The sequence below is a fragment of the Pelophylax lessonae genome (assembly GCF_965119305.1).
Source record: "Pelophylax lessonae genome assembly, chromosome: 7".
NCBI classification, from domain to species: domain Eukaryota; kingdom Metazoa; phylum Chordata; class Amphibia; order Anura; family Ranidae; genus Pelophylax; species Pelophylax lessonae.
In genome coordinates this window covers 192,363,886-192,388,955 of record NC_138774.1, presented here as the reverse complement: position 1 = coordinate 192,388,955, position 25,070 = coordinate 192,363,886, and the positions used below count along the sequence as shown (strand labels likewise).

The following is a 25,070-nucleotide window of genomic DNA, read 5'->3' as shown; positions in this document are numbered from 1 at the left end:
CCATGCCAGCACTGATGCTTTGACAGTTGGCGACCGGTGTTTGGGTAGACCCGCACCCCTTTTTCTACTACAGAGCCAAGAACAAAGGTCGAAACGCGAGGTCGCGGCCTGCTCCATGGAGCCCCAAATGTTGTCGGGGGTCGATTGGAACCAAGTTCTCAATTGTGATAGCAGAGAGGCCCAGTAGTAGTCTATCAGGTTCGGCATGGCTGCACCGCCCACAGCAGTAGATCTCATTAAAATACTCCTTGCACATCTGGCACGTTTGCCTTGCCAGAGGTACCTGGAGACCATACCCTGGATTGAGTTTATGTAAGACATGGGAATGGGGATAGGCAAGGATCTGAACAGGTATAGGAGTTTGGGCAGGGTGCACATTTTGAAGGCTGCCAGTCTCCCCGACCAAGTGAGTTCAAACTTGGAGAGGGACTGGAGTTCCTCAGACAATTGGGACTTAAAAGGGGCATAGTTGGCCTGGAACAAGTTATTAGTGGTATTGGTTAGCTTAATCCCCAGGTAGGTTACACCCGAATCTGACCATTTGTATGGGAACGTTCAAGGAGATTCCTGGTAGTGCCGTCCACCCCTAGGTCTAAGATATACGATTTATTCTCGTTAACTTTATATAGGGAAATATGTCCGAAATCTGCAAGAATTTGTTTGATTTGCGGTAGGGAAGTAGACGGGTTCGTTACCATAAGGATGACGTCATCCGCAAAGAGAGTTATGCGATGTTCTTGGGGGCCCACCTGGATGCCAGTGATTCTGGGGTCCGAGCGAATTTTCTGGGCCAGAGGTTCTATAGCCAGGTTAAAAATGAGAGGAGACAGGGGGCACCCCTGTCTCGTCCCATTTGTGATTAGGAACGGGGTGGAGAGTGTGTTGTCCGCCAATACTTGGGCCGAAGGGTTGGCATACAGCGCCATTATCGCTGAGTGCATCCTGCCCTCAATACCGAAGCGGCCGAGCATTTCCCGCAAGTATCCCCAGTGCACCCTGTCGAACGCCTTCTCCGCGTCCAAAGAAAGGAGCAGAGAAGGCGTTCGAGAGGCGCGGGCTGAGTGAATGACGTTGATGAGTCGTCGCGTCGCATCGGCCGATTGTCTTCCCTTGGTGAAACCCGCTTGGTCTTTATGGATTAGCTGTGGCAGGTACTGCATTAATCTGGTTGCAACCGCCTTGGCATATATTTTAACGTCCGTATTTAACAACGATATCGGGCGGAAGTTCTGTGGGGCAGTAGGTTCTTTACCTGGTTTAGGGAGGGTAATAATAGTGGCTTTGAGCATTTCCGATGGAAATGACGAGGACGAAGCAGCCTCATTGAAGACTGAGCATAGGGGGGGGCCAGTATGTCTAAGTTGCTTGTAGTATTCGTTAATTATACCATCCGGGCCAGGTGATTTCCCGGATGGTAAGGACATAATTGCAGAGTGCACCTCTTCGTCAGTAAAGGGCTCGTTAAGGTGGGCCAGTTGTTCCTGGGTCAAGGAGGGAAGTGTGATTGTGTCTAGAAAGGCATTTATGAGTTCTGGTGTGGGTAAGGAGGGTTGGTTTGCTTGAAGGTTATAAAGGGTGTCGTAGTATGTACTAAATGCGTTTGCGATGTCCCTGGGGCCCTGGAGCACAGCACCTGTGGAGGGATGTTTGAGGGAGGTGATCCTACTTTTAAGACGTCGGCCTTTTATTTTGGCGGCAAGGAGTTTGCCTGCCTTGTTGCTGGTGGCGTAGTATTTCGCCTTAGATTTCTGGAGATTGCGTTCATAAGAGCCTAACAGGTGGCTCCTGAGTTCCTGCCTGAGCGCCACTAGCTGCTGCCTAAGATCTACCGTGGGTGCAGATTGGTTCCTGGATTCTAATGACACTATCTCCCGTGTGAGCCTGTCGATATCCCGTGACCTTTGTTTATTCATTCTATGCTGCAGTTGCATTAATATACCCCTACTAAATGCCTTATGGGCATTCCAGAGGACCGCGGATCCCGATACCGACCCCACATTCCTTTGGAAAAACTCTGATATGGAGTGTCTAAGGCTGTCCGCATTTGTTGGGGACTTGAGGACATCAGCCCTTGCACGCCAAGGTTTGGGCGCCTGGGAAGTGGAGGAGATGTTAAAGGTGATCATGACTGGGGCATGATCAGACCAGGTGATAGGGGCTATCTCTGAATCCACGGACCTCTGTAAAATCGCTCTATCAGACAACATAACATCTATGCGTGCATAAGAATTATGAACCGCAGAGTGATGAGAAAATTCCTTGTCGGAGGGATGATGGCACCGCCACACATCAAATAGTTCATTCTTGTGTATGAATCCCTGCAGGGACATCCGCAGTCTAGTGGGTTCTGCTGAAGTGTCCAAAAATTTATCCGGTGGTAGGTTGAAGTCCCCACACAGTATCAAAGGGCCCTTTTGGGCATTCCTGATCAATTTGATAGTGCGATTTAGGAACCGCAGTTGCCTGATGTTAGGGGCGTACACTGTGGCTATAGTCATAGTGAGGCCGTCAACGGTGCAGACGAGGATAAGATATCTCCCATTGGGATCAGCAATGGTAGTTATGTGTGAAAAGTCTAGTGACTTGTGGATCGCAATCAGTACCCCCTTCCTCTTTTTGGGGCAGGAAGCCATGAAGACAGTTGGAAAGTCCTTGTGTGTACAGGTAGGTGCATGGGAGTCCAAAAAATGAGTCTCTTGGACGCAGACAATCTGCGCCTGGTGCCGTGTCGCAGTCAGCCATAGTGAGGCTCGCTTGGCTGGGTGGTTTAAGCCATTAACGTTCATTGATAGGATTTTAACCATCCTTGAAGGTTAAGGGTCTGCGTGTGGTGTAGCTACTCACACGAAGGCGTTGAGGTGGAGGCCAAGGTTGCCATAGGAGACCAGATGATTCAGAGTCCGGTGCTTGCCGGGAAGTTTTAGGGCTCTTGAAAGCTGCCACTGTCTCGTGTGCAGGTAGAATTCTTGGTGAGCTGGTACAGAACATGTAGCGTAGGAGTGATGAAGGTGCCTGCTTGCGGGGAAAAGGGGGGACAAAGAACAGAGAACAAAACAGTCCAGCAAAGAGGACAACATAGGTAGACCAAACAAATTGGAGAACTGCGGCATATGTAGCCGTCTCCTGGTGGGGGTAAACAGTCAAGTAGCCAATCAGGCCTATCAGCTCCAGGCATGCCCGCCGTTGCAGACTAACATCCAGTGTGCACAAAAACTGAAAAGAACAGCAAAAGGTACCAAGTCATAGAGGAGTAGTGCGGTGTCGTATCAGGCTTCTTGTGGATCACGGGAGGGCACTGTATGCCACTGCTGTGGTACTCTGCTTGGAGACTTCTTGACTCCCGCTGGAGGTTGGACCTCAGGTATGATCCCCCATGATTGCAATAGTACCAAGCCTCTCTGTAAATTAGTGATAGCATGAGAGGTGCCATTCCTATCTACCAGTATCTTGGAGGGGTGTTTCCACTTGTAGGGGAGGTTATGATTTCGGAGGGCTTTGGTTATTGTGGACAACTGCCTCCTCATGTCCAAAGTATGCTTGGAGAGGTCGGCAAATATCTGGATAGTGGAGTACGGATCTGGGAATTGACCCAGCTGTCTAGACTTTTGTAGGATATTTTCTTTGATGTGATAGAAGTGCACCCTCAACAGGGTATCACGAGGAACTTGCTGGGATAAGAAAGGTGGCTTTGGAACCCTATGTATGCGATCAATTGTGAGGTCTAGAGGGGTTGCTCCAGGGATTAGTGTAGTGAATAAGTCCAGTGCGAATTTGTGTAGCTCTGCTGGCATGACTGACTTAGGGATGCCCCGGATTTTTAAATTATTTCGCCTGGAGCGATCCTCCAGGTCTGCGATTTTGGCTTGAAGCCACTGATGTTCTGTTAGGTTTTCCTCGTGTGCTTCAACTAAATCATTAACGGTGTCCACCATGGCTGTCATGGAAGATTCCACATTGTGCACTCTATCACCCAGGGAGTGTATTTCTGTGGTGAATCTATTGGCAAGTGTCATTATATCCGATTGTAGGGACGTATGTAGGGTGAACATCATGTCCTTAAGGGCAGTGTCCAGGATCGGCTTGCCTAGTGTTGGGAAGGCTGCAATGGGAGACGGTCCCAGGGACACTGGCAGCAGGGAGGCTCCTGTGCGGCCTGTAGTCAAGGCCCGGTCTGGTACATCCAGCCTGAGTTTAGATTTGGCAGGACTGCTACAGGAGAGGCTGGACGGGTCAGGGGTTCGTGGGGACACAGTACCTGAGGTCGGGTGGTCCCCCAGAGGTAGATCGTCAGGCAGGTCCGAGTAATGCGCCCGCCGCTGCTCCGGAGCGGCAAGGTCCGAGCCGCCGGCGCCATCTTGTCGACCGCTCCGGGATGGTGGCGGGAAGAAAGCAGTAAGTTTCTGCGGGCCCTTGACGTTTTTCCTCTTCCCGGACATAGCTACGGGTGCAGGGCAGGTTGGGAGGACGATCTGGAGCTGGATGCCGACTTTAGCTGTGAGGATGTCGCTGGATTCAGCAAGCCTGGAGCCGGAGCGGAGGATCAGACGTCCATCTAGGTCCCGCGCTGGCCACGCCCCCGGAAATCACCAATTTAAACAAACCTCCACCCTTCAGCACCTGGCGTTCAACTGCCAAGCCGTTAAAGTCAGTGACTGTAAAGTAGGAGAGAAGAATGATCCATGCAGATCCTCCCTGAGAGGAAGTCCCCAAGGAGCATCGGCGACCAGCCATACCAGACTGGCATTCCAAGACCGGCGAGACCAGGCTGGAGCCACTAGAATGACCAGAATCCCTTCTGCCTGAATCCTGCACAGGAGTCATGGCAGAAGTTTGGAAGGGCTGGAATGAATCAGTCAGCCCACCCTAGAATGGCGGTTACTTACCAAGCCGCCAGGATGCTTCTTATGCCCCCTTGATGATTGACAGATCACGGCCATGGCATTGTCCGAATGAATTAGTATCGGACACCCTTGAAGACGATTGTCCAATGAGCCAAACAAAGGCTGATCGCTCGGAGTTCCAGTACACTAATCGACATCCTGAGCACGTCGGTGCGGAGGACGCCTCCCCATCCAGACAGTCTGGCATCCGTGGAGACAATTGTCCAGTGCAGGAGGAGAAGGATTTTCCCTGTTGAAGTGCCAGAGAGTGAAGTCACCTGTAGAGACCGTAGATACTTGATCAATTTCACTAGCATCTGTTTAGCAGAGATCGTGTGTGGAACTGTACAAACAGACCATCTCTTAAGGGTGGATACCATCTGGCCCATTCAAGGGGATGACCGTCTGCTGGCCCATTCAAGCCCGGAGGGATGACCGTCTGCTGAACAACAGAAGCTGAATTGCCTCCGGCAATGTCTAGAGTTTTTCCCAGGGAAGAAACACTCTGAGTCCAGAGTCAGACCCAGATAGGCCATTTTTTTGTAGACCGAAGCAAAGCAGACTCTTGAATGTTCAGGATCCCACTGAACTCCCTCAGAGTTCACAGAGCAATCTCCAGTAGTCAATCACAGCAGTCGGGAGACTCCGCTCGCATAAAATCATCCAGGCACCCCAGTACCGCAATCCCCCACTGACTCAAAAAATGCCAGCACCGGGGCCAACACTCCCATGAATACCCGAGGTGCGGAAGCGAGACCAAAGGTCAGCGCCTCAAACTGATAATGCTCCTCGTCCACGGCAAAACGGGGGAAAGCGATGGGAAGTCTAGTCTGCAGACCAGCATTTCAGCCAGACAATACACCAGGGCAATAGTAATTACCGGCCTAATCGCCGAACCAGCCACAGCGCACATATGGCGGACCAGAGCATCCGCCTTCCCTACTAGCTGGACCTGTAAAGGTCGGGAACTCCTCACCCGGGATGAAGGTAACTCAATTTGACCTGGAAACGGGCGAGTCCACTACAGGTGGGATCGTTTACCTTTTACACAGAGAATACTCATAAGGATACCGCAAGCAAAAAACGCCTAGCAACCACTGCGTTTTGGACAACCCCATGGTTTTTGACAATGTTGTCAAGGTAAGCGGAAGGAGGAACACCCTCGCCGTTTTGGAGGGCCTGTTGGTGCCAAAAGGAACCAGTGCCTCAGACGCGGTATCAGCCGCAACCTCTATTTTTAAAGTTTCATGCACTGACACAAACAGTGCATCCACCAGTGCCTATTTAAGTGTGGCTAGAAGAGCAGAAGAATCATCCTCACTGTCTGAACACTCAGGTTGCATGGACGCAGACCCAGTAGGGTCCATATATACTGAGCTCACCCCGAAAACAATCAGGGGAGGCCGCCGACTGCGGTCCCGCAAAGGGGATGCTGGCCAAGGGTCCACAAATGAAAGGCCCACAGCGACCAAAATTTTAGAGGGGAAGGGAGGGGAACTTGGGGCTCTGACCATCCCAGGGAGGGACCCACGACCATCCCAAAACCCTCCAGGGGTAGTGGGGGGACAGCTACTTACCACACCAGGAACCGAGTGGGCACCGCTCCAGACAGGACACCACTCCATCATAATGTGTGTGCTGTCGGCCAGAAGGAAATGCTGCGACTCAGGCCGAAGCCAATTGGTATGCGTCCTCACGAGACGTTTAACTCGCAGGCCAGCCCCCGTCCAGTGGGGCTATGTCACGGCCGACCTAGCACGGAGCTGCGGTCTGCACGCGCTTGCTGGTTGGCCTGGGGGGAGCCTAACAATCTATATTATCCAATTCTTTGCCCAGTCCGGCACTTGATTATATTTCTTACAGGAATAAAACAATAAATTCCATTTAAAATTAACAAAATCGCTAAAACCAGAGATCCCAGCAAGGAACTAGGTACTAACTCCTGACTAGGCTGAAAAAAAACTGAGTGGCCTATAGCTGAGAGTGGGTGTATACCCCCTGGGACTGCCCATAGGCGTAGTCAAGCCTTTTCCTGCCTAGTGTCCTACTCCTGTAGAGGCAGTATAACCCATTGGTTAAGAAGAATCAGGAGCTGTGTCAGTAAATGAATGAATGAGAAATATTTATAGTCATTAAAATTTATATAAAATCATCAGTGCATACACTTGAAAAAAAAGATTGAATTGACCAAAAATACCTGTACACTTTCCCTGAATTAATTAAACAAATTTAAGTTGGTATATTACTCTGCATTAAATGGAATGCAAATGCTGTTAGATTAGCAACTGACACCTTGCATGACTGGATCATGAGCTCAAAACCCACCAGTGACACCATCTGCATAGGGCTTATATGCTGTCCCAAAGGGTTCCCTCCATATACCAAAAACACACCAGTATATTATCTGGCTCATGAGTATTGATGTGCTATGAAAATTAATGTAAGCTCCATTTGGGTACAGGGACCCAGGTAACTACATCTATGTCCTTAGTAAACAACTCAACAAATCCTTAAATTCCCATTATAGGATTTGAATCATGCATCGATATGGTTCGAATCATGCATGCCTTGCCATTTTTCTGTGCGCATCACAATGTTTTATGACAAACATATCTCTTCCAGCATGGTAAACTCTGTTAAGCTGGCCATAGAGGGATCGTATTTCTGCTGGTTAAGCAGAAACTGGCAGAGATTCAAACCATCTATGGGCAGGCTGATTGTATCCAAGTTGATCCATAAATCAACTTGGGTAAAATCAGCATGTCAAATTTTTATATGCTATTATTGCCAGCGGCTATAGCTGCTAGCAATAATCACTATGTTCTCCCAGCATCATCTATGGCCAGCCTTAAGGCCTGTACACACAATAAGAAAATCTATAGGGAAAATTTGTCCGAAGACCGATCTGCTGATTTTCGGATTGTTAGTATGGTGCTTTCGACAGCCAACTCAGACTTTTCGGCTGACAAAATCCTGATGTGCAGGCTATAAAATTTTTGTTGTCAGTAATACAACGTCCGATTTTCGTCTCATTACTACAGATTGACAGAAAAAAAATCTTAAGAGCAAGACTAGGCATGCTCAGAGATGAAAGAACACATACAAAACAATCCAACACATGACATCACTTCTGAAGTAGAATTCTGTCGTACGGGATAATTCGTATGAAAATAACCTCTTCACTTTCCACAAAAAACGGAAGACAGATCGTTCGATAATCTGATTGTGTGTTTAATCTGCTAAAGCAGTGTTTCTCAAACTTATGTCAGTCAAGGCACCCTTTAAATATCTGCACAATCTTGAGGCACCCCATTCTAAAATGTAAAAAACTACACTAATAGTTTTACATAACCCAGCAGCATCCACAAACGTAGGACACCCAACGCTGGAGGTGATTTATTCGTCCAAAGCATACTTTTGCACACTGACTAGTATTCCAATGTTTCTCTTCTCGGTCACTCCTTTTCTCATCAGCTAATGTGATCCCAGCACCAATAGGGAGGAGTAAACACACAAACATTGATCTAATGCTTTCTTTAATGCTAATTGCTCTGGTCCTCAGACCATGGAGTTAAGCTGAGGTCATCTTTCCTCAGCCGCTGCAACCACCGGATCAGGGGCTACTGATCATACAGGTAAGCTTGCAAACCAGTGGAAAGTGGCAGGAATACACCCTCAAGCTGCCACTTCCAAAATTATAAAAGGTATGTATGCCAATGCTAGAAGTCTGTTTAACAAGATGGGAGAACTGGGGCTGCTCATGTATGAGGCTGCTAATGTATGAGGATTTCGATTTTGTGGGATTTTCAGAGACTTGGTTTGACAGCTTTCATGATTGGCTGGCAACCATTCAGGGGTATTGCCTTTATCGCAGCGATAGGGAGGGTAAAAAGGAGGGGTATGCCTGTATATCAGGAATGATGTGCAAGTAAATATGAGGGACGATATTATGAATGGAGCTAGGGAGGAGGAGGAATCCCTATGGGTAGAGCTTCAAAAGGGAAGGTACTATGTGTAAAGTAGCATTGGGCATATGCTATAGGACCTCCCAACCAGAGGGAGGAGGGGGAGGCGGACCTCCTATCACAGCTTGAAATGGTGACAAGGATGAGAAATGTCATTATAATGGGGAATTTGAATTATCCAGATACAGACTGGGCAGAAGGAACTGCGCATTCATTTAAGGCTTCCCATTTCGCAGCACAATTTCATTGGTCAGATGGTGAACGCACCAACAAGAAATAATGCATTACAAGACCTACTGATTACTAACAATACAGACCTGATTGCGGATGTAGAAATACGGGCCAACTTATGAAACAGTGACCATAGATCAATTCGTTTCAGTATAAACCACAGAAATAGGAAACACAAGGGTAATAACAAGGACACTGAATTTCAAAAGAGCCAACTTCCCTAAACTGCACTCTTTGCTAGAGGGAAATGGGATAGAATACTAGGAACAAAGAACACTGAGGAAAAATGGGAGTGCTTTAAGAACATACTAAATAAAAAGGTATTGGCCAGTGCTTTCAAACAGGGAATATGTTTAAAAGAGCTAAAATAAACCCTGCGTGGCTAAACTCCTACGTAAAAATGCATAAAAAAATTAAAGAAAGGGTCTTCAAAAAATTCAAGGCTGAGGGGTCATTGGTAGCATTCCACCATTAAAAAGAATGCAATAAGAAATGTAAGCGCACAATCAAGGTGGCTAAGATAGAAAACTAAAATGCACATAGCGGAGGAGAGTAAAAAAAACAAATAATATCTTTAAGTATATAAATAGTAAGAAAGTGAGGCCAGAAAATATTGGCCCCATGAAGGACGACAAAGAGAATTTTGGTATAGAGGACATGGAGAAGGGAAGACTATCATAGTCCTTAATACTATTATTTTGCAACATAGGTGGGTTCTGTTTGCCCCCCATCGGCCGTAGTTCACTGTGGATGACACAGCATGTTGCACTGGAGGAGGTTGGTCTATACATTGGCTTATTAGTTCTCATGACAATTGTAAAGAGTTTTTCTATATAAATGCAATTGTATGTATGGATAACTAACTAATTATTATATATTTTTGCTTACTTTGTTAAGAGATTACCTAACCATCTGGGGTTCTGAAGAAGCGTAATGAGAAACGCGTTGACCTTGCCAGATCAGTACAACACACGTATCTCTTGCAAACCAATTGTGTATAATGCTTGTATATTCACTCTGAACTTACATGGAGCCTTTTTCCACAAAGGGCAATCTCTTTTATATGCTGTAAATTGTTTCCTTTTTAATGTATATCTTCAATAAAATGTATAGATTTTAATTAAATCAATTGTGCCTACTCAGTTTGTGCCTCTAAAGTCTGCAACTCCAGACTGGGCAACTTTAGTTGTACCATTCGTTTTTCTCCTCTAATGGAGAAGGGAAGGTTCTAAATAAATTCTTCTCCTCAGTCTTCACAAAAGAATTAGGGGGAATCCATAACCTAAACTGTAATGTTAAAGTTAATAACACGTCACTCACTGGAAGCACCCTCATGGTTAACAGAAGACTCGGAACTAGACTTAAAAAACTTAATATACAGTCAGGTCCATAAATATTGGGACATCGACACAATTCTAATCTTTTTGGCTCTATACGCCACCACAATGGATTTGAAATGAAACAAGATGTGCTTTAATTTGAGGGTATTTACATCCGAATCAGGTGAACGGTGTAGGAATTACAACAGTTTGTATATGTCTCTCCCACTTTTTAAGGGACCAAAAGTAATGGGACAATTGGCTGCTCAGCTGTTCCATGGCCAGATGTGTGTTATTCCCTCATTATCCCATTTACAAGGAGCAGATAAAAAGGTCCAGAGTTAATTACAAGTGTGCTATTTGCATTTGGAATCTGTTGCTGTCAACTCTCAATATGAGATCCAAAGAGCTGTCACTATCAGTGAAGCAAGCCATCATTAGGCTGAAAAAACAAACCCATCAGAGAGATAGCAAAAACATTAGGTGTGGCCAAATCAACTGTTTGGAACATCCTTAAAAAGAAAGAACGCACCGGTGAGCTCAGCAGCACCAAAAGACCTGGAGGACCACGGAAAACAACTGTGGTGGATGACCAAAGAATTCTTTCCCTGGTGAAGAAAACACCCTTCACAACAGTTGGCCAGATCAAGAACACTCTCCAGGAGGTATGTGTATGTGTGTCAAAGTCAACAATCAAGAGAAGACTTCACCATAGTGAATACAGAGGGTTCACCACAAGATATAAACCAGGCATGTCCAAGCTGCGGCCCACTGCCCCCTGACAATTTTTTTTTTCTGGGGAGGAAGGAAGTTGGGTCGGGGGCACGGCCACAGCAGCTTCCAACTAATGGTAGGCAGAGGCTGCCTCGGAGGGGAGGGAGGCGAGCATGTGCAATGTTTCTGACTCCTACCACCATGACCACTTCAAATCACTGAAGTGGTCATGGTGGTTAGTGTTCCTTTATTATCTCTCAGAAAAAGTAATCCTCTGTATACGGATTCCATTTCATTTGTTCATCCTCTAGTTGTGTAAAATTAGTGCGGGGGGCGCGGCGGCATTTTATTACATACCTTAACTATAGTATATATTTTATATGCGGCCCGAGAAAATTTCTCTACACTCAATGTGGCCCAGAGAAGCCAAAAGGTTGGACACCCATGATGTAAACCATTGGCGAGTCTCAAAAACAGGAAGGCCAGATTAGAATTTGCCAAACATCTAAAAAGCGTGATGGGAAGAGAAGAGTATGGAGAAGGAAAGGAACTACTCATGATCCAAAGCATACCACCTCCTCAGTGAAGCATGGCGGTGGTAGTGTCATAGCATGGGCATGTATGGCTGCCAATGGAACTGGTTCTGTTGTATTTATTGATGATGCTGACAAAAGCAGCAGGATGAATTCTAAAGTGTTTCGGGCAATATTATCTGCTTATATTCAGTCAAATGCTTCAGAACTCATTGGACGGCGCTTCACAGTGCAGATGGACAATGACCCGAAGCATACTGCGAAAGCAACCAAAGAGTTTTTTTAGGGAAAGAAGTGGAATGTTAAGCAATGGCCAAGTCAATCACCTGACCTGAATCCGATTGAGCATGCATTTCACTTGCTGAAGACAAACTGAAGGGAAAATGCCCCAAGAACAAGCAGGAACTGAAGACAGTTGCAGTAGAGGCCTGGCAGAGCATCACCAGGGATGAAACCCAGCGTCTGGTGATGTCTATGCATTCCAGACTTCCGGCTGTAATTGACTGCAAAGGATTTGCAACCAAGTATTAAAAAGTGAAAGTTTGATTTATGATTGTTAATCTGTCCCATTACTTTTAGTCCCTTAAAAAGTGGGAGTCACATATACAAACTGTTGTCTTCCTACACCGTTCACCTCATTTGGATGTAAATACCCTCAAATTAAAGCTGAAAGTCTGCAGTTAAAGCACATCTTGTTTGTTTCATTTCAAATCCATTGTGGTGGTGAAGAGAGCCAAAAAGATTAGAATTGTGTCGATGTACCAATATTTATGGATTTGACTGTAAATAAGTCACCGGGACCAGATGGCTTACACCCAAGGGTCCTTAAGGAACTCAGCCAGGTGATAACCAGACCATTGTTCCTCATTTTTATGGATAGTCTACTGACGGGAATGGTACCAGCTGATTGGAGAAAAGCCAACGTGGTACCAAGATTTAGAAAAAAAAAAGGGCAGAGACATATACCCTGGGAACTACAGGCCGGTTAGCCTAACATCAATAGCTATTGGAGGGGATGATAAGGGACTATATACAAGATTTTAGTAACGAAAACGGTATCATTAGTAGTAATCAGCATGGATTCATGAAAAATTACCCTTGCCAGACCAATCTATTAACCTTCTATGAAGAAGTGAACTGTCATCTAGATAAAAGAAGGCCTGTGGATGTGGTGTATCTGTATTTTGCAATGGCATTTGATACAGTTCCCCACAAAGGTTTACTGTACAAAATAAGGTACATAGGTATGTACCATAGGGTGAGTACCTGGATTGAAAACTGGCTTCAGGGGCGAGTCCAGAGGGTGGTGATAAATGGGGAGTACTCGGAATGGTCTGGTGTGGAAAGTGGGGTCCTCCAAGGATCTGTCCTGGGACCAATCCGGTTTAAAAAATGTATTCATAAACTACCTGGAGGATGGGATAAACAGCTCAATCGCAGTATTTGAGGACGATACTAAATAAAGCAGGGCAATAACTTCTACGCAGGATGTGGAAGCCTTACAAAAAGACCTGAACAAAATAATGGGGTGGGCATCTACATGGCAAATGAGGTTTAATGTTGGAAAATGTAAGGTAATGCATTTGGGTGCCAGAAATACGAACGCAAGTTACTCACTAGGGGAGAGAGGGATTTGCTGCAGCCATAACCCCAGTATTTAACTTCCAACCAAGGACTTCACTGTACTATGGTCCGGTTGGGAAGTGGTTAAAGGCCAGTTTAAGCAAAACAATCTAACTGGTTCATATTAACAATATAAACTGACTGTCCTTTACTTTGATAAAGAAGGTTTAATCCATAGGCCATATGAAAAGAGGCCTGAAAACATTGATCTTGTGTAGGAGCATATGAAGACAAGGATGAGGGAAATACATTCTTCTCATTTGTCTTTTCCTCAGCTATAACTGCTGCAGTTTGCTTCTAAATTCCTCTTCGAACATCTCTCCACTGAGAATAGATATGCTGAAATTAGGGCTGTGTGTGTGCGCTTTAAATGCATGAGGTTTCCCTTCTCTCTGGATAGAACTACATCTTATTGTCACTTCATTCTCAAGTCTAGAAATAAATCTGCACAATGCTCCTCACCGGAGTTCACTGAAGTCTTTCCGCAGGATCTCCAGGGCTTTCTGCAGGAATTGCTGGATGGTATTTCCTTTCTTCATCTGGAGCGAAAAACAGCATGTTTATATAAATGAAAAGAGCTATTGGAAGCAGCTCAGCTCCTTCTCCCCTGTATGACCATGAGAGGTTACTAAAGGCAGACCGGTCATTACTAAACCAAAGTTTAAACAGTGTTGCGCCCGAACACTATAATAAAAGGAACCCTGTCAAAAATATAACACAAACCTATTAAATCTATGGAAGCAAGCACCAGAACCAAGCTGCACACACCTTTGTTTTAAACAAAGCTTCTTCTGTGTTTCTTGGAACCCATAAAAAAAAAAAAAAAAAAAAATTGGATTTTTCCTACATTCTTACCTGTAAAATCAATTTATTGGAGTAAATCACAGGACCAGAGCAGCCATAATAATTACTATCTGGGTTATGCACCACCTATAGGTGAATGGACACTGGCAAGCAAAAAGACAGAAGTCCTCCCCTATAGAACCCCTCCTACACAAGAAGTACCTCAGTTTTGTAGCAAAGCAATGAATATCCCAAAAAAGAGGGGGAGGGACCTCTGTGTCCGTGATGTATTTCCAGAAATGGATTTTACAGGTAAGAATGTAGGAAAAATCCAATTTTCTTCATCATACATCATGGGACACAGAGCAGCCATAATAATTACTATCTGGGATGACCCAAAGCAATGTACTTTAGGGGAGGGAGACACCATCACAGAAAACTGCCACCAGAGAAGGACCTACTCTGCTGTTTGTAATACGCTGAGGCCAAGGCAGTATCATCTGCGGTTTTGACATGCACCTGGTAAAAACCTTGTGAATGTATGAACCAAAGGCCAAGTAGTGACCTTGCAACCTAAGCCACTGACGCCTGATGGCGGATAGCCCAAGATGCACCCATACACCTGGTAGAGAAGCTCTCCCCAGCAAGGGTGGGATTTTGCCCTTTCAAACCATAGATTTGAATGATTAACTGGCAGATCCTATGATAAATAGTTGCCCTGGATGCATTCAGCCTTTCCAGAACCCTTCCGGCAGCACAAACCAGGATTCCAGACCTGTGCCGACAATTCAAGTAAATACTAACTGCCTGAATTACATCCAGAGTATGCAGTATTCTTTTCCCTGCCAATTGTGGAATAGGAAAAAGAAGGGCAAGATACTGTCCTAATTCCAGTGGAAATTAGAAAACCACTCTAGGCAAGAAAGATGGAGGAGGATGCAACATCATGTTAATATGATGCAAGGCCAAGAACGGATCCTTACATGAAAGAGCCACCAGTCCAGACAGACCTTCTTGCTGAAGCAATAGTAACCAAAGTAGCCACCCCCAAGTCAAAGGATTAATAGAGTTTCTTGATGGACAGGATTACCATGCTGAAGAAGTGCGCAGGCATTTCCACCATTCTGTTCTTGCCAAGCAGCGACTGAGGTGCATTCAGGAAGACCTTTGCTTACCCACAAACAACCTGATACAGGCTGTTCCAACACGATGGAACTCAATGCTACACATGTTGCAAAGGATGCTGGAGCAGAAGCGAGCTCTCACTATATATTGTGGTTAATATGGACTTGGAGGACATTCTTGTCCTACTGCAGATCAGTGGGACATAGTAGGCAACATTATAGAGACGCTTGTACCCATTGAGGAAGTGACATTGGAGGTCAGTCATTACGACTCATCTGTTTCCTCTGTGATCCCATGTGTGAGAGTCCTGAAGATGCTTCTTTAACAGAATGAAGGACCCAACACACGTGGCATCAAAGCATGTAGGCAGGCCATGAGGGACAGCCTCGCCAAAAGCTTTGAGAAGCATGAGAAGAATAAAAATTTTGTGCTTGCATGTCTTTTGGATCCTCGATACAAGAACCATCCTTTCTCTTCTGATGATGTATTGGCCAAGGCAAAGCAATGGCTGACAGAAGAGATTTAACAGAAGGTACAGGAGGTTCCACCTGACGAAAAGAAAAGTCAAGAACAAGAAGAGAAGGTTTCAGATGTGGAAGAGCAGGATGCAGGAGAAAAATGTCCCAAAAGACAACGGACAGAAGAGAAAATTCATTGTGGTCAAATAGATGCAATGTTCAGAGTTTTATTGGGGCCTCATGCAGAGGATTCATCAGAATCTGCAATAATGAGCCTGGACAATGAACTTCATCTCTCTTTGAAGGAACCAGTAATTGACAGAAGAAGAAGTGATCCTCTTCAGTGGTGGAAAGAAAATGAGGCACACTACAAAAGACTTGCTTCTCATGCTAGAAGATACCTTTCTTTCTGCTCCTCCTTCCTCAGTACCAAGTGAGCGTGTTTTAGTGAAGTGGCAGCAATTTATGAAAAAAAAAAAAAGAAGCCGTTTAACTGGTGAACATGCGGAAATGTTATGCTTTCTGCACTATAATATTGTTCTACTTAACTGGGAGTATTGATTTGAAAGTGTAGTAGTAGTAGTAGTAGTAGTAGTAGTAGTAGTAGTAGTGTCTGTCCACCAGTCCACTGAGTCTGTCCAATCCACTGTCTCGCTTGTGTCTATCTTTTTTTTTCTAGCAGTTTTTCACCGACTGTGCTGCGCTGCAGTCAGTGCATAACTGCTAGAAAACAAAATAGACATAGTAGACAGTGGATTGGAGTCAGTGCCAGTGGACTACTGCTGCAGTAGAACGCCACTCACTGCTGCAATAATTTGAAACCACTACTGCAGTAGTGATTTAAAATTATTGCAGTGAGTGAGTGTCCTACTGCAGCGGTAGTCCACTGACTACAGTCCAATCCACTGTTTAGCTGTTGCCTTGCTTTTTTCCTAGCAGTATTGCACCGACTGCACTGGTTGCAGTGAGTGCCATACTGTGCAGAGGTAGTCCTCCGCTGACTCCAGTCCAATTCACAGTGACGTGTAGCTGCTGCCTTGCTTTTTTTAGCAGTATTGCACTGAATGCAGTAGTTGCAGTGAGTGCCATACTGCAGAGGTAGTCCTCCAATGACTCCAGTCCAATCCACTGTGACGTGTAGCTGTTGCCTTGCTCTTTTTCTAGCAGTTTTGCACTGACTGCACACTGCAGTAGTTGCAGTGAGTGCCTTACTGCAGAGGTAGTCCTCCACTGACTCCAGTCCAATCCACTGTGTATGTGTATTTATTGTGTAACTGTTGTTGCCTAGCTTTTTTTCTAGAAGTTTTGCACAGGTTTTCATGCAGTTAAGGTGTAAAGAATGTTAAAATGTTAATAAATAAAGATTAACATGTTTATTAAGAGATTTGTGTCGAAATTTGTGTTTTATTTTTTTTTGCAAACTTTTACATGTGTGAAAATATCAGCCAATATTGGCTGATATCGATATGCGATCGGCAAAATATCGGTATCGGCAACGAAAAAACGATATTGGTCGATCACTAATACATATATACTGGCGACAGAGACAGCACCTGCTGTTCTGCCCCAGACAGAATATGGATCACCTTCCTGAGCCGCGAAACTCCTGGTGCCAGCCTGGTGACTGATACATGCCACTGTAAAGGCATAGTCGGATTCAACCTACAACTGGTTCGTCCAATCCCAAGCAAGGTGCACTGTCCAATGGTTTGAAGATATTGATGGGCAGTATTTTCTCGTGTTGAGACCAAGTCCACTGAATTGTAGCCACCGTAAAACCAACTAAAGAGACTGGCATCAGTAGTTATTATCTTCCAAACCCCTGAAAGGAAGAATTTCACCTTGAGCAAAGATTATTGAGGTATGCTGAGAGTGACACCCCCTGCGTCTTCAGCAAGTCCAGCTCCGGGGCTAGTAGCTTTGTGAACCTTCGGGAGCTGTGGCCAGCCAAAACGGCAGTCAAAAAATGAAAAGAAAAAAAAAGGAGGGGGAAAAGCTTACAGCACCTGGTATTCTCGGGCAGTCTCCCATCCAAATATTAGCCAGACTTGATCCTGCTTAGACCCTGATCCACGGCGGTTCAGGGTGACCCGACTGCAGTCCAACTGGTGAAAAATGAATGTGTCAGGAAACACTGCAATGCCAAACACCCCAGTGGCTCGGATGCACCTAACACCACTGGTCAATCAGGAGATGTGGACACCGCTAGATCACTGAACTGAGAGCGGTAAACCTGCCTTCCCCCAACTGCCTCTCCCTTTTGGAACCACTTAGCTGGTATAACAGGTAAATATGCACTAAAACAATGTTGGTCTACAGCTATGCAACCACGTAAGTGACTACGTCGGTACCCAGCTATGCAAACATGCAAGTATGTAAGTATTCTTGCAGTTCATGCATTTATGTATGGATATATAAAAATATATATCGCGCCAACACTTAATATTATATATATTATATATATATATATATAAAATGCATAGATGATGTCTATTTAGACTAAATGCGTCGGGTCTACTCTGCAAATGCTGAGAATATTTCCATGTACAAGCGCTTTGACACCAGTTTTTCTGTAAATGTGTTTTTCCTCGATATTAAATGCTTTTATATGGGTACACACTATGTTGAGTTTTCTATTTCATTGAGCACCTCGTGGAAGAATTTCCTGCTGTAGTCAACAAAGATTATCCTCCTCTTGATTTGTGGATGATGAGTCTGGATTGAAAGTACTATTTCCTGAAGGATTTGTGACATATGCCATACAGAGATATCTATATTCTTTTTAAGCTCCAATGACCCAAAGAGTATATACTTTGTTGGGTCCACGATATCCGGTAAGCCTTGGATCTGCCTGTTCCATCGGTGGCGGTTACACATCTAAGATCACTCAAGAGTACTTATCTGCACCTTGCACTTTTGTGGTGGACATATTACGAATTAAACAATGGATTATTTTCATTTAATTGCATACGTTTTTTTTATGGACACATATGCACTTTATATATATATATATGCACTTTAGACGCTTAATTTTGCACATATTTGCACTTTCATCCATTTATGTATGCCCTTTCCGGGCAAACGAGCGCACGCGCAGGCCCTTCCATGCAAACGAGCGCATGCGCAGGCCCTTCCGGGCAAACGAGCGCAATGCGCAGGCCCTTCCGGGCAAACGAGCGCATATGTATGCTGTTCAAGACAAATGAGCACATATGCATGCAGTTCAAGGCAAATGAGCACTATGTATGCGGTTCTTCGAGGCAAATAAGCACATATGTATATGCAGTTCAAGGTAAATGAGCATAGATGTATACAGCTCAAGGCAAAAAAAAAAAACACATATGTAGTTCAAATGAAAATATGCATTAAATGCCAGCATGCATTTATGCACTATGCGTTTAAGCAATTTGTGCGTTTATGGAAGTAGGTGTGTATGCGTCTATGCAAATCTGCATCTACGCCAACATGCAAGCATGTGTCTATGCAAACGTATGCATGCAAACCTGTCAATGCAAACATATGTTTACACCAATATGCAAACGTGTGCATGCAAACATTACGCAACATGCGCCTATACAAACATGTGTATGTAAACATGCAAACTTGTGCCTATGCAAAGATGCATTAATGCAAACTTGCAAGCATGTGTCTATGCAAACATACATGCATGCATTTGTCTAAACTTGGGTTTATGTACACGTGTTTAAGTCTGCAAGCATGTGTTTCTGCAAGTAAGCAAGCCTGCATTTATGCAATATTTGTTTGCAGCAAGTATGAATATATACAGCCAGTTTGCAAGCATGTATACTATGCTGCACCAGCCCAACTGCACTTGGCCCTATACTAGATTTGCAGATTTAGCCAAACACATATGCATCTTCTGTGCTGCTTCAGAGCAGCCTAAGAGTAAGCTCCTGCAGACCAAATGCATGCTATTCTAAAGAGAACTCCTTAAAATGCACTTATACCCATAAAGGGGTGTATTAACAGACAATTTTACAAGCCCCCCCCCCCCCCCCCCTGGATTAAGCAGTAAGTATACAAGTATACCTTTAGTATACAATCATGACTTGTCTAGTCAAGCAGCTGTCCCTTAGGAAGTACTCACATCTCATTATGTAGCCATGGGCTGCAGGTTATGTCTCAGAGGCCTTACTGACCCTTCAGCCCACATGGTCCACAAAATGGCCACCCTTCTACTTCCTGTCTATACTGACAGCACACTGGCCCCAGTGGCCACCGGGAGAAAAAACAAATAGATCTCTTTTTTTTTTTTTTTTTTTAAAAAGAATTTGCAGACTTACCATTCCTGATGCAGGACTCTAAGGCTGGCCATACACTATACAATTTTCCTGTTCAATTTCCTTTAGATTTACCTTAAACTATGTAGTGCAAGGGCCTACCTGATTGCATACAAGTTGAAAGTGTTTAGGTTTGACCTCAGATTATATTGTTTTGGTAAATCTAAAAAAAAGTTAAACAAGAAAATTGTATAGTGTGTGGCCGGCGTTAATCATAACAGGAGTCCAATCTTCACCCATCACAGCAGGTTTTGTCACTTAAGGACCTTCAAGGACTGGGTACCCTTTTTTTCAATCTGTGTCCACTCCCCTGGACCTGTATAGCACCCTGCTGGAAAGCACCTTGGTCAGAACAAACACTGCACAGGGTTCCATTACGCAGGGTCCAGAGCCGTAAGGCTGCATTACAGCCATATCGAGGATTCTTCTCCTTATCCATCGAGACTCGGGTACCATCCATTTTAGCCGACAGCTTTACACGAATGGATCAGATTAATGTCCATGATTCCCAGTAGAACGGTTCCAGACCTTCAAATATGCACTAAAAGCCAATGTAGTACACTAGTGACCACCACCTTACAGACACTGGCAAAAAAAAAAACAAACAGAGGTACTTCCTATATAGGAGGGGACTTCCTGTCTTTTTGGTTGCCAGTGTCCATTCACCTATAGGTGGCGCATAACCCAGATAGTAATTATTATGGCTGCTCTGTGTCCCGTGATGTACGATAAAGAAATCCAGTTGCACTTAAAGAATAACTCCACTTTTATTGAGGAAAAAAAATTCCCCTCTGGGTGATCTCTGTACATTACAAGGATTTTAACAAACTTTGTTGCAGATTCCTACCTTTTGTTATTCTGAAGAAACCCCTGTGTGTTTGTCTGTGTCCATGTAGGAGACTCTAAGGGGTTTCTTAATTATCAATCACCTGCTGCACCCTACAGGGCACTAATAAGGAAAGCTGCTGGGCCTGCATCCCTTTAGACGCGATTTCCTATTAGGAATATCTCACCAAAATAACTTTTTTTTTGCAGGTGATGCCAAATTCGGACTTGTATCATAGTTCAGACTTCTGGGAAAATCAGTGAGCCAATCACACAAGCAGGAAATTAGGTTTCTGGGGGGTGATAAGTACACATTCTGTGTACAGAACACCTCCAGGTAGCCATATTGCATTGCATTTCACAGAAAATTACAGAACTGCAGATTAAAAAGGAAAGGTCATTTTTAATAACATTTAAATACAAATATGACTTGTGCCGCAATTGTACATGCTGTATTATTTTTTTCTTTATTTGCCCCCCCCCCCCCCCCCCCCCCCCAGGAAAAAAGTGGATTTACCCTTTAAATCAGAGTTTCTCAACCATGGTTCTGTGGAACCCTAGAGTTCCTCCTGAGGTTGCTAGGGGTTCCTTGAGCAATGGGCAATTTCTGACTCTCAGATAAGTTTACAATGACACCATTGTTCCTTTTTAGTGATCTGTAAGGGGGTAATTCTTCCCAATGATGACAAAGAGTAAGGAGCATTCTTCCCACTGACTGTCACACTAAGGTGTCAGGAGTTGTATATTTTTAATTTTTAGCAGGGGTTCCCCTCAAACCAGAAATTTATTTCAAGGGTCCCTCTGTGTTGAAAAGGTTGAGAAAGGCTGCTATGAACCTAAACCTGAATTACAGACACAAAAAAAGCCAAATGCATATTTAAAATAAACAATCCCAGCAAACAGCAACTCTAATCTGATGACATGATTTCTCTACGGCAGTTAAAACAATATAGTCTGGTCACCTCTCCACCTGCAGTTTTCAAGTGGGAAGTTAAAGCAGAATTTAACTCCACCCACCTCCTTTTACCTTTAAAAATTCAAAACGCACACCTTTTCAGCGGATCCAGCACTTTTCTGCAGCAATCCGCTGTTTGTCTGTCTTAGCTACGATCTTGGTCCTCTTCAGCCAGCTGCTTCTTTCAAGTTCAGGCAGTTTGACCCCTGATGACGAGCTAGTCCCCCCCCCCCCCCCCCCCCAGCCGGTACTTGTAGCTGCTGGCTTTTAATTTTCCCAAATCCAGGTAAAGTTTCTCTTTAAGACTATAGATGCATTAGTAGTGTGCCCAGGTTCAGTGGTTTCACCACAAATAATGTCACAGCTCTGATGCAAATACATGGCTATCATCGCATCTTTCATTTCAGACTTCTAACAAGTATGTTACAGATTACCTTTAATTTAATGAATGTAGCAACCTTTCTATTCGGATGTAACTATAGATGTGTCTGTACTGTATACAAACATGCTCCCACCTAATGAGGCCAAAGGGGATATTTACCTTCACTGTTCTGCGGTGTCCTGAACCATCCCAGTAACTGAAGGTAATCTCTATCTCTTCACCTGAGCAGAGAATAAGGCAGTGTAAACCATAGGAAATGTCAGAAATGAAAGCCACTACAACCCCCTCCTCGATCCGACATTTTGCCTTACTTTTAATCTTCTCCTGCTTCCGCTCCCACTCTTGTCTCAGCTCTTCTCGAAGACGGTTTTCTTCCTCCTGAAGGGAACAAAGACAATCCAAGTCACATACAGTGTAATGGAAATAATGAGACTTTTAGCAGGTATATCCTGACCAATATAAGCACCAACTCAACCATGCTTTGGCAGCGAATGATAGGACTAACAGATTCTCAAAGGTCTAGGAACTGCAGGCTGTGCCTTCCTTCTCTTATAAGAAAGCCTGTCCTGAAGCAAGACCTCCATCTCAGATGCCTTTAACTGAAGGAGCAATAGCCCAATTTACAGGCTATATGCTAGTTGGAGGCAGTAAGGCTAAAGCCCTATACTTACGGGCCGAATGTCGGGAGACAACGGCCAATTAAAAAAAAAGAAAACAGCCGACATATTGCCCGTGTGTATGCCAATCAGCCAATGGCAGAAAGTGCTGGCCGGTGTGTTCTGGCGGGGGGGGCTGTCCCCCTGTCAAAACAAAAAACAGCACAGCGGGGAAGATCGCTGAATTTACCTCTCATAGTTAGTACAGCTGCTCTGAGCAGAACCGTCAGTTTTTTTTTTTCCGTGCAACCCGTTCCATGAAAAAAAATAACTATTAGTGTGTACCCGGCTTTGGCCTATATATATATATATATATATATATATATTAGTTTTTCCCAGTAAAAGTAATTTATTAAAGTTTGCAAAACCTACAAAACAAGTACAAAAAGTAACATGCAAACAACAAATCGATAGCTTTTAAATAAATACAAGTAAAGTGCACTGCACAAAGTTATAGCACAATAATTGAACATTTAACATGCATGAGCGGCACAGTGGTGTAGTTGTTAGGCACTTTCGTCTAGCAGCAAAAGAGTCGCTGGTTCAAATCCCAACCACGACACTACCTGCCTGGAGTTTGCATGTTCTCCCTGTGCCTGTGTGGGTTTCCTCCGGGTACTCTGGTTTTCTTCTATACTCCAAAGACATGCTGGTAGGTTAATTGCCATCTGTCTAAATTGGCCCTACTATGTGTATGTATGAATGTGAGTTAGGGACCTTAGGATTGTAAGCTCCTGGAGGGTAGGGACTGATGTGAATGTACAATGTTTATGTAAAGCGCTGCGTAAATGGACGTCGCTATACAAATACCTGAAATAAACATGCATTTCAATCTCCTAACAGCACTGAGCATCCAACACAGATATGTTGTGGGAGAGATAGGGATGGGGGCAGTTAAGAAAGACATAGGGGGGAGGAGTGGAAAGAGGAAATGGGGGGGAGGGATCAGGGAGGAGGAGGGGAAATAAAAGCAAAAAGCAGAGCGCCTCTAAGTGTTATCAGTTTAATTAAAAGGGTAAGGCAGGTACCCTTGGCCCTCCAGACATCTCCCTCCTTCACCATCCCCTGCACCACCCCTTGGAGCCACAACATCCAGTAGTGGACCCCTGTGTTCCTGCAGACCCCCTAACAGATGAGCTATTTAATACCGTTTTAAATGTGAGCAGTTTTCCTGTACCTGCCTTACCCTTTTAATTAAACTGATAACACTTAGAGGCACTCTGATTTTTATTTTTATTTCCACTTTCAGAGCGGACTTCTCTCTGCAGTTGAGCTGGCCCTGAGTGTCATCTATTTCAGCCATCAACTACACCAGACTAATCATATATACATGAACTGCATACCCCTTGATGCTATACAGGCATGTGTGATGCCCCAACTCCTATCCTGCTTGTTCAGGGAGGAGGAGGGGGGGGGGGGGGGAAGGGGAGGGTAGGGGAGGTAAGGACCAGCTCAACGTTCGACCAGGATCCCCCAGTATGATTGGGCAGGAGTAATAGATCAAACAGTAATGCCCCAAGCATTGACCCAGCAATTCCAGTTTTAATCTAATTTAATAGGACAGTTCCTACTAGCATAGGCAAGTTTGTACAGAGGAAGGGTCCTTCCAGCTACTGACTGTAGGAGGGGCAGAAGATTTCCACCTCAAAAGAATCTCACTTCTGGCATATTAGGCAGAGTAAAAAAATAAAAAGTCTATCGTGTTTAGTGGCCACCACACCCACCACTAGGCCCAGCAAACAAGAGCCGGATGTAACCAAATTGACAAGTTACCCAGTGCATTGACAGCGTCCATCATGTTCCTTCAGTAGTGTTGTAGTTTAGGGCACAACCAAAAAACATGGTGTCCGTGTCTGTGCCACATCTAAAAACAGCTATCCAGAGTTCCTGGGGACATGGCAGATGAACGCTGCAGTGTAATAGACCCAATAGAGGGACTTTAGTTGGAGAAATCAGTCCCTGGCAGAAACCAGTCTTTAGAAATTAGAGTAAGCAGTCCTCCCAGTTATCATAAGCCTTTATAAATTTATTTGAATTGATGTCACTTCTCCACTAATTTTACAGTCTGTGGATGTGTGAAACAGCAGCTTCCAGCAGTAGCTTCTCAGTTAAAAGGAGAAAGTCACCTTTCTGAACAGGTTATATTTTACCCCGTGGTCAGGCAACATGTAGCATGTTCAGCAACCTCCTCCTGCACTCCCAATCCCCCCTTCCCTGTGATGGGGGGGGGGGGGGTCCACTCCCTGCTGTCACATTTTGACAACAGCAGTGCTGTGTGGGGTTCTGCCCGCACAGTCACATTGTTCATTCACAGGAATCT

At 44.7% G+C, this 25,070-nt stretch overlaps 1 protein-coding gene across 1 annotated transcript in view; it reads right to left on the bottom strand.

The window, feature by feature from the left end:
* FAM50A (family with sequence similarity 50 member A) overlaps positions 1-25,070 on the bottom strand; it is a gene marked incomplete at its 3' end in the record, with an annotated part of 54,278 nt that overhangs the window by 13,494 nt on the left and 15,714 nt on the right. The window contains exons 6-8 of the mRNA XM_082264189.1: positions 22,406-22,472; positions 22,254-22,315; positions 13,728-13,804 (exon numbers count right to left, since the gene is read on the bottom strand). Of these exons, the coding sequence (XP_082120315.1) occupies positions 13,728-13,804; positions 22,254-22,315; positions 22,406-22,472 (206 nt within the window). The remainder of the gene's footprint in view (positions 1-13,727; positions 13,805-22,253; positions 22,316-22,405; positions 22,473-25,070) is intronic.